At 39.5% G+C, this 9,534-nt stretch overlaps 1 protein-coding gene across 1 annotated transcript; it reads right to left on the bottom strand.

Annotated features, from left to right (window-relative positions):
- Nucleotides 1–6,745: 6,745 nt before the first annotated feature.
- On the bottom strand, nt 6,746–7,572 carry LOC307149935 (uncharacterized protein). The gene is made up of 3 exons (XM_079856560.1): nt 7,551–7,572; nt 6,946–7,173; nt 6,746–6,868 (listed from the first exon to the last, which is right to left on the bottom strand). Exons 2-3 carry the CDS (start codon nt 7,169–7,171, stop codon nt 6,795–6,797), a joined length of 300 nt encoding a protein of 99 aa, XP_079712686.1. The 5' UTR covers nt 7,172–7,173; nt 7,551–7,572; the 3' UTR covers nt 6,746–6,794.
- Between the last annotated feature and the right edge of the window lie 1,962 nt (nt 7,573–9,534).

Here is a 9,534-nt window from a genome sequence, read left to right on the forward strand (position 1 = left end):
CACGCGTACATGTTTGTATGTTTATATGTGTGTGTGATCTGACCTGTTTTTCTTTTATGTTAATTTAAAATTCATAAATTGAAATAACCTACATTTTAATATAGTAAAGAGAGTATAAAAAGTGTCCTAAAATGGTCTGAAAACAGCATAACAAACAGTGTGAAAATTAGAGCGCTGCAGGGATGACATATTTTTGTAGGCCAAAACCTGGAAGCAAGTTAGCCTGGTTCCATAGTCCCAAAGTCAATGTTGTTTTTGGTTAAATGCCTAAAATAAGGTTTGTGGTTAACACAAGCTGTTCAACCCACTGCTCTGCACATTTTCAGAGGTGTCAAAAGCATTCACATTCAGTACTCAGGTAGAAGTATAGATACTAGGGTTTAAAAAGACTTCTGTAGAAGTTGAAGTATCAACTCAAGCTTTTTACTCAAGTAAAAGTATAAGAGTACTTGTTTCAAAACTACTTAAAGTATAAAAGTAATGTAAGGAAAAAAAATCTCTCTCTCTGAATCAATATTTGACGCGATTTGCCCAAGCGGCAACATTCTGATCTGAAAAATGAAGCCTACCCGGAAGTGCGAAAAACTGCAATACATCGAAAATCCGCTAGGGGCAGGTCCCAAAAGGGAGCAAATGTCCATAGCCCCCATGTTAAAATGTCCGTTTTCACAGCATAAATTCATGTTTTTACAAGTTGGTCCCATGGACTTTTATTGTATTTTTCGATAGGTTCCGAGTGCCTGACAACTGTGAGGGGGGTGAATTTTTTTCTAACTCGTTAGTTTAGATCGTATTTAGTTATAAAATATATGACAATAAGGGCGTGGTTAACTTTGATTGACAGCTTGATTGACAGCTGACAAGGCAGCGCCACGGAGAATGACAACATAAGACGCGCCATTTTTTAATACAGTTGACATATAATACTACTGTTTCTGTATCATGAAATGTAGTTTTAAGAGTTTTTCAGGCGAGAATGTAGTTGTTTAAAGCTCAAATCTGTGGTTTATTTAAAGATTTATGAAAATTTTATCCAGTTGATCCAGCGATGACCGGGTACTCGGCGCGATGTACCCCGCCTGGAGCAGTCTTTCATCGGCTTGACGTTCTGAGGTTTGCCGCCAGTGCCGCTGACTCTGGCGTCTCTGTAGTGGTTAAACATGAGATATAATTCATCTTGTGTATATCTAATGGGCGATTTTTGGTCTCGTGAATCTATATTTTTTTCCCTGGGCAATCGTTTTGGCTGAGGGGAAGTTTCATAACTTTATAAGCTATACTTTACCGATGTATGGTTAGACTCGCGCTGACTTTGTATGTTTGACTGAATTGTTTGCTTTATTTGTATAGCTTCTTATACCTTTTACTTATACTTTTATAATGGCTAACATTGATCAAACTGAAATTTAACAAAAAGAGACTGGGTTGAGTTTTTGTCATTTTAAATTTTAATACAACGAAGATGATATAATGTTGTTTACTGCAAAATCTGTTGTTTAGTACAAATGCACATATTGCCTGGACCATAAAATGTTTAATATTTTTATATTATATTTAAAATGAAAAGAGGCAGGTTTGTGTTATATATATATATATATATATATATATATATTTTTTTTTTTTCATAAATAGGCAAACGTTATGTGCAGTTGAATATAATCAATATGCGTTGCCTGAACCACATTTGTGTGGCTATAATGTTTAAGATTTCTTTAAATAAAAACGAAAAGAGTTAGTATGGTGTTTTATAACATATTTCGTTGCCTGAAATATACACAGAGATAACCGGAGTAGCAGGCGAGCTGAGTGACGTGCGCTGCGTTAGAAGGTGGGCGGGGTTAGGATTTCCCAAGATTTTCCAAGATGGCGCCGCCCATACCCCCCATAAACGGCTTCAAACCCGTTCTTCAGAAAGTCTATGGGTGACGTCACAGACGCTTTGTCCATATTTTTTACAGTCTATGGATTTGCCCCGATTTCTCCCTCGCGCTTTGGCCCGATTTCTCCCTTGCTTATCGCATCTAGTGCTGCGTTCCAGTCCACTTTTAGACACGCACTTGCGAACTTCCCTAAGCACTTCCCCTCGGGGGAATCCCTGCCGCCATTTTGAAGTGCGTTCCACTTCGTGAAGTGGAAGAGGGAAGTTTATATGGACAGACCCTCCTTCCCTCGATTTTGACCGAGGGAGCGAGTCTGCTTCAAATGTACACTTCAGGCACCTATATGTCCCACAATGCAACACGATTGTGACGTCACCGCATATCTCGTCTAATCACCACCACACAGACAACTCTATGATATATTAATTATAATTTTTTTAAATTTAAAACAACCCAAACACACCTATAAACATTTGGATGCTGCATTAAACAAATTCTTAAAGGGAAAAAAAATCAACTCCACAAATCAACTCCACAGCTGATTCCAAGTGATCAAGGGCTTAGGACGTTCCAGTTCAGACCATTGCAGTTTCCGCCAGTAGTGGGCACTCGCAATGACGTACATCCGAGTGAACGAGACGAAGGGAAGTTAGCGAGTGAAGGGCATGACAATTTTGGACTGGAACGCAGCATAGGTTTCCTTCGGAGGACTTTTGCCGCTGCGCACAACCAAATGTGACTACAGCCTCTCACAAGTTAGAAAGACACCACAACGCCAATCAGTTTAGCGATGTGTATTCAGGAGGCGGGAGTCAGATCTAAACCGTTTGTGTAATTGGACAAATTTTTTTTTTTTTTACGACAACAAGCCATAATGAAAACATGCCGAAATTAAATAGGAGTAACGAGGCTATTTTTACAGATAATTGCGTCAAAATGTAAGGAGCAGAAGTAAAAAGTCGTCTGAAAAATAATTACTCCAGTAAAGTATAGATACCCCAAATTTCTACTTAAGTAAGGTAACAAAGTATTTGTACTTCGTTACTTGACACCTCTGCACATTTTGTATGTCTCTCCTATCTGACACACTGACTGCATCCGAAAACTTAAAAATGCTGCCTTCGGAGGACACATTCCAAGGTAGGAAGGCATAAAGGCACGTCCAAATTCAATGTTATCTTCACTTTCTGTCTCCTGACCTGGGGTACCTTCACCTGATTGATTTTTGAAGGCAGCATAGATGTATCCGTCGCTGCCTTTGATATCCCACAATCCTATGAATTCCATTCGGTGACAGTTGAGCTAGAAAAATAAAGATGGCGTCTGAAAGTTGCGCAAGAAATGACATCAAAATTGGAAAACTTTGGTAAAAAACACAAACTAACCACCAACTGCAACTTTCAGATGCCAACTTTATTATTTATCTTAACTGTCACAGAAGGAATGCACTGGATTGTGATATCAGGGCGAAGGATACATCTATGCTGCCTTCAAAAATCGATAAGATGAAGGTATCACAGTTTACAGGAAGTGAAGCTAACATTGGATTCAGATGTGGCTTTATGCCTTCTTACCTTGTAATGCATCCTGGCGCATCGCTGGCGGTACAGGGACATGGGGGGTATGTCAACCCCTTAGTGGTGCCCTGTTTCCAGACACATAAAGAGGTGCTGCAGCCTCTTGCCTGCTGCGTAAGCGGGTGGCGGGTGCTTCCAGCGGCATCAGAGTGGGTTATCATGATTATAAAATTTTTTACATGCAGACAACCCTGTTTTAGTAGCGTACTGGTGTCGGAAGTGTCAGATCGGGATGTGCCCATATTGTGTGCAGAGATTCATTCTGTCTTAGCAAAACAGGCGATTGAAGTGGTGCCGCCAGAGCACAGGGAAAGCGGTCTGTACAGTCGCTATTTTCAAGTCCCCAAGAAGGATAGGGGTCTTTGCCCCATTTTGGATCCGAGACAGCTGAATCGCGTACGCGTTACTGTGAAGCAGATCCTCGTGCATAATCAACCTGGGGACAAGTTTGTGTCGGTGGATTTAAAAGACGCAGATTTTCATATCAAGATAGACCCTTGTCACAGGCACTTTCTGAGATTTACATTCGAGGACACAGCTTGACAGTCTAAAGTCCTTTCTTTCGGGCTTTGGCTCCAAAAACGTTTCCAAAGTGTGTGAATGCAGCTCTTTCTCCTCTCAGGCGCATTCTGAAATACTTGGACGATTGGCCCAGTCTCAGTATGTGCTAGAAATCCACAAGAAATAGCTTCTGGATCACTTGTTGTGCCTAGGGCTGTCTATCAACATGCGGAAGAGAATGCTCTATCCCTCGCAGATTGCGTTCTTGGGTATGATCCTGGATTCGCATTTGATGCGAGCGTGCCTGTCTCAGGACCGTGTACAATCGCTACTCAGTGCTCACGTCATATTCAAGCTGGGGAAATTGGTTTCTCTGAAGTTCTTTTTAGGGGGTTCTCAATAGGCAGAGAGGTCGGGAGGAAAGTCGTAATGACGGATGTATCGTTGATGTGCTGGGGAGACCTTTGTGATGGCAGGCCCTTAGACAAGTGCGCATTCAAAGTCAAAGTGGTACATAAACTGCCTAGAGCTGAGAGATCTTTAGCTTTGCAGCCCTTTTTTCCATTCGTGAAGGATCGTCATGTCCTGGTTCGGACGGACAATGTGGCGGTGGTCTTGTACATTAATCACCAAGCGGATTCTCCTTATTGCCTGCTTCAAAGGCTGGTGGAACGTTTCCTTTTGAGGGCGGACTGGAACCCCATATCGATACGGGAAGTCCATGTTCCCAGCCGTCTGAATTGCAGCGTGGACATACTGTCCAGGGGTGACACAGTTCACGGAGAATGGAGGCTACACCCTCAGACAGGCCAGATGATTTGGAGCTTGTTTGGAGAAGTGGAGGTCGATTTGTTTGCCTTGGAGGAGAATGCGCATTGCCCGTTGTTCTTTTCACTGATGGACACTACAGGACTGTCTGTATAACGGAGCACACCATCCACTCTAAAGTGTAAATTGCTGCCTTTTCATTTTTTGACTCGCCCCTTGATTGTCGCTCAGTAGGTAAGCACAGTTTGGTAGCAGGGCTTCCGAGAGGAGCGGGAGGGCTGCATCCCTCTCGTCCTATGGTACTTGTCTGGGATTTGTCTTTGGTGCTTAGCACACTTTTATGGGCCACCTTTTGAACCAAAAGTGATTTTATTTGCTTTGGCGGGTGGGAAGAGTTAGTGATTTACATGCTCTATCTACTGACACGGCTTGTATGGTGTTTGGTAAAGATGACTGTATGGTCAGGTCCCAGATGTAGATATCTGTCCAAAGTATTGTTTACACTGTTTACACGGGTTACAATGCTGCAAGCGCTTGCTTCTCAGGAGATTACGTCTCCACCACATCTTTTATGCCCTGTTCACGCTTTGTGTGCATATGTGAACAGGTCTAGTCATTTTATGATGTTTTATTGACAAAGTTCGGGAGGAACACGTTCAAATTATTTATCCAATCATCACGTCATTCCAATCATCATCATTCCAATCATCATCATTCCAATCATCATCATTCCAATCATCACGTCATTCCAACCAGCTGTCAGCTATCAGTAATCAACATGTCTACTAAATCAGCAAATGACTGGAGGCCTATATATATATATACACACTGTCGACTCAACTATGTTTCTTGACAGGTTTTAGCATCCCTCCACCACCCTGTCTCCTCAAACTCACCTGGTTACTTTCCTAACCAGAAATACGGGGGAATACTCTGAGTTCAGGCCAAATTCTGAGCTTGGAGTCTTTATACACATTCAACTTTACTCTGATCTGATTATTTGTAAGTGTGAACTCGTGAAAGACTGTACTCCGATCTGATTATTTGTTTGAACTCGTGAAAGACTCGTGTTAAAGCAGCTGTTTGTCTGTTTTGGAGGTTGCACTTTCGATCTGCCACTTTCGAAACAACGCTTTTCTCACTGGATTGTGGAAGCTACAGCATTAGCATGTGCTTCTAAAAATTATACTTAGACCCCATTAGAGTTTATGCTCACTCAACTAGGAGTAAGGCTTCTTCATGGGCTTTCAGATAAAGGGGGTTTGGTGGGTGGTTGGTCTTCCCAGAACATCTTTGGTACATTTTACCTGCACAAATGGTAATCAAAACTAGCCCACTCATGCCAAATCTAGCCCAAACGCTTTCTGAGGGGGACCACCGGTAAAACTCTTGCGAGGTCATTGCCTGATAAGGCAGCTGAGAAACAAGTCAGTGTTTCCTATGTCAGGTAGGAGAGACATAAAAAATGTTCAGAGTGGTGGACCAGGATTTGAAAACCACTGTTTTATTATACTACAATAATAGTCACATGACTGTGGTCTAGTTTGTTTGTTAACTTTATACTTCTGGCGAATGTGTTTAGGCTTTTAAATTCATAAAAGTTGTTAATTTGTGAAGACTATCATGATGAACAAAACGTGAAAGAATAATAAACCTTTGTTGGTCACAGAGCTTATTATTTGCAATAATCCACTCCATTCACTGAACATCAAGAGGGCAGACTTTTTAAAGGAATTGAATCTATTTTTTTAATGCCAAATTGGTTGATGCTTGTTGTCGTTATACTGTATGTTATTTGCAGCCAGCCATTTATAATTAATCTAGAATTAAATATTCCAATAACAGGAGGATTACTGAGATAAAGTATGGCAAACCCACTCCATGTATAAAACAGCTTTTATACTGCTACTATTATGACTGTCTTGAAGACAATGTCTTCATCTTTATCTCACGTGACTGTACATAATTTTTCAAATGAATTTGCAATCTGATGACACAAACACATATAGTTGCAAATATATTTATTGACAGATCACAGTACAGAGTTTTTACTACTTTGCATGCAGTCTCAGTTTGCACTTCGGCGCCCAAAATCTACCCAGCCTTGGTAATCTGTAACGCAGTCCTCTCGTTGGATGATTTCTGCCCAAAACACGAAGAACAGCAAGTAAGAGCGAGGTTTTGTTTCTTCTCATGTTTTTATCTTCAGAGACACGCACCTGATAGTGCCTGTAAGAGCTGCCGGGACATGAGTTCGCGCTGATCCTCCGATAACTGCAATGAACGCCTCACAAGGGCCTGCAGTCTCTCAGGTGTCTCAGGTGGTCTCTCTGGAAGCCCTGCCATTGCCTTTGTGTTCGCAGGTTTGTCTTTGGACAGAGGAGAAGCCACACACACCACTGCCAGCATCGCTACAGCGGTCAATGCAATGCACTTGGCCATCATTTCTGTGAATAATTATTGCAAGTATTTAAAAGCAGTATAAAATAAAAATAAAAATAAAATAAAAACGACCCATTCCTGCTGGAAATCCATGTTAGTATAAAACAAATTTGGAACATGGTAGATGGTTATTAGCTGGTCATCCAGTCACCATGTTCCAAAAACCAACTGAAGTGACCGACTGGTAGCTTGTTTGTTGCTAATCCAAGATGGTGTGCCAACAAATGACCAACTTAGATCAGCAAAATACGAATTTATTCCAGCTAACGACCAGCTCAAAACCAGATATCATATTCCAAACACATATAGGCTACTATCTTAAGATGGTTTCTTTAGCAAGGAAATATAAAGGATTTTAAAAGTAAAAATAGATGTACAGTACCTGAATAGTGCTGAGCCAGAGACGTTTTAACAGAGCGTATAAAATAAAACTTTGTAATACAAAATATCAGGTCAGGCCCCTTATATTTCATTTTCAGGTAAAAAACAAAAGTGTTAATCAATGGATTTGGATAATTATTGTTCAGGAGGAGGAGCATGGTTAAGCCGAATACGTCAGACATGACAGTAAACAGAACATGGCATGGGAAATTCAATAGTTTTTTATGAGAATTTAACACAGCAAACTTTCACGGCACTTAACTAATGGGAAACAACATTAACATGTACGTGGCCTGTGAAAATGAATTGGCACTGGATTTTTTATTCATGTCAGCACCCAAGTTCTCATCTAATCATTTGTTCTAATGTAATATTATATGATGTGCCATCAATAAGGGATATTTTTTTAAACTATAGTATTGATTAAAATGAACTGATTGTGAAAGGCTGTGATGCAGTGCTTTTGATTTTATTGCTGGAGAGGAGTCTGTAGCTTCCTCTTAGGACCATTAGATGTATGTACCTAAAGATTTTACCCAAGATCACAATCCTCTGCTATCATGTGTCTGAGGTGAACAAATAATAGCCAAGCATAGCCTATATTGAGGTATATGACATCAGATGATGTGTTCATTCTTTATTACCAGTATTCCACTTTTCCATATCTTCAGTATTAGCTAGTGATGACATAATGGGACAATGATGTGATCTATAAACTTATGTTCAGTATACATATAATGACTTAAATGCACCCATTCTATGATAAGCATTTTTTAAATTGAATTCTGATATGTTATTTTGATATTTATGGGGGGACATAAAGTAAGAATATCAGGCTGATGATACAAGTATCCCTATATCATAATAAAGAAAACAGCCTCATAACAAGGATGAAACTCTTTAAAAAAAGAATAACTATGAAAGGAATATTAATTTTTTTTGTTTTACACAGACTTTCATTGTATGGACAAAAATATATATATATTTAAAAATCTTTTATCTGCAAAACTGCAAAGTCATGTGGTCCAAACAACATGAAAAGGAAAAAAAAAACAACATCAAAGAGTGAGTATCTATACGATTAATAATTCATATTAACAACATTTTACCTTGGAAATTGTTAAAATTACATTAGATAAAATGATTTTCGTTCTCAAAAGAAATGTACATTTTAATGACAGATTTAGCAAATCTGCCTAAAGGGACATGTAGTTGCATGCAATTGCAAGTGAATACATTTAGTCAGATATTTTCATCAGAATGGGTCGGGCCATGAATTTGCATGTTCTGCCAGTTGAAGTCAGAATAGCCTTACATCATGATTGATTTCTTAAGAATTTTCCCATTCACCCTCTTTAAAATGTCAACATGTAGATCCCCTTTACTGTCAAACGCACCAGCAAAACTATTTCATTACAAGTTACTGATGGAGGAGAAAAATGTACTGAAGAGATGTGTTTTTACTACATCCTGACACATAAATCCATTCATCATGATTGATGGTTATGGTTCAGGTACATGACATTTGAGTGCAAGAACAATGTTTGTCATAAGAACTAAACGGAAAAGCAAACCTGATGAATGTTGTGGCGAATACACAAAGTAAACAAACATGAGAAAATTGCTTAAAGAGTTATTCTGTAATACTGTCACATATATGTGTATAATTAATGGTTGCATTTAAAAGAAGAAAAAGTTACAGGTTTTATAAAAAACACTGTTAATACTTATAACTGGCACATGACCAATACAAACAATCAACAGTTGAAGAAAGATGTAATCTCTTTAAACCACAAATCATTTTACATAGTTTTGAAGGTTAACTTTTTCAAGGGTGTGTTAGCAGGTTTTTGAAGTCAATGGTTTTAATAAGCGTCCGGGCACAGGTCTCCTCTTACATTCCATCTATTCACTGGAACTGGAAACCTGACACCATGTGGGATGCAGCAGGGCTATATAAGTCAGTCTTTAGTGGAAATTAGTTT

Source organism: Squalius cephalus (genome assembly GCF_949319135.1).
Source record: "Squalius cephalus genome assembly, chromosome: 22".
In the NCBI taxonomy this organism is placed as follows: Eukaryota; Metazoa; Chordata; class Actinopteri; order Cypriniformes; family Leuciscidae; genus Squalius; species Squalius cephalus.

What these genes read in the sequence shown, in the direction of transcription:
- LOC307149935 (XM_079856560.1), bottom strand. Translation starts at nt 7,171, where the DNA reads ATGATGGCCAAGTGCATTGCATTGACCGCTGTAGCGATGCTGGCAGTG. An exon ending in GCTCTTACAGGCACTATCAG is followed by an intron (nt 6,869 to 6,945) that starts GTGCGTGTCTCT and finishes TGTTTTGGGCAG; the next exon opens with AAATCATCCAACGAGAGGAC.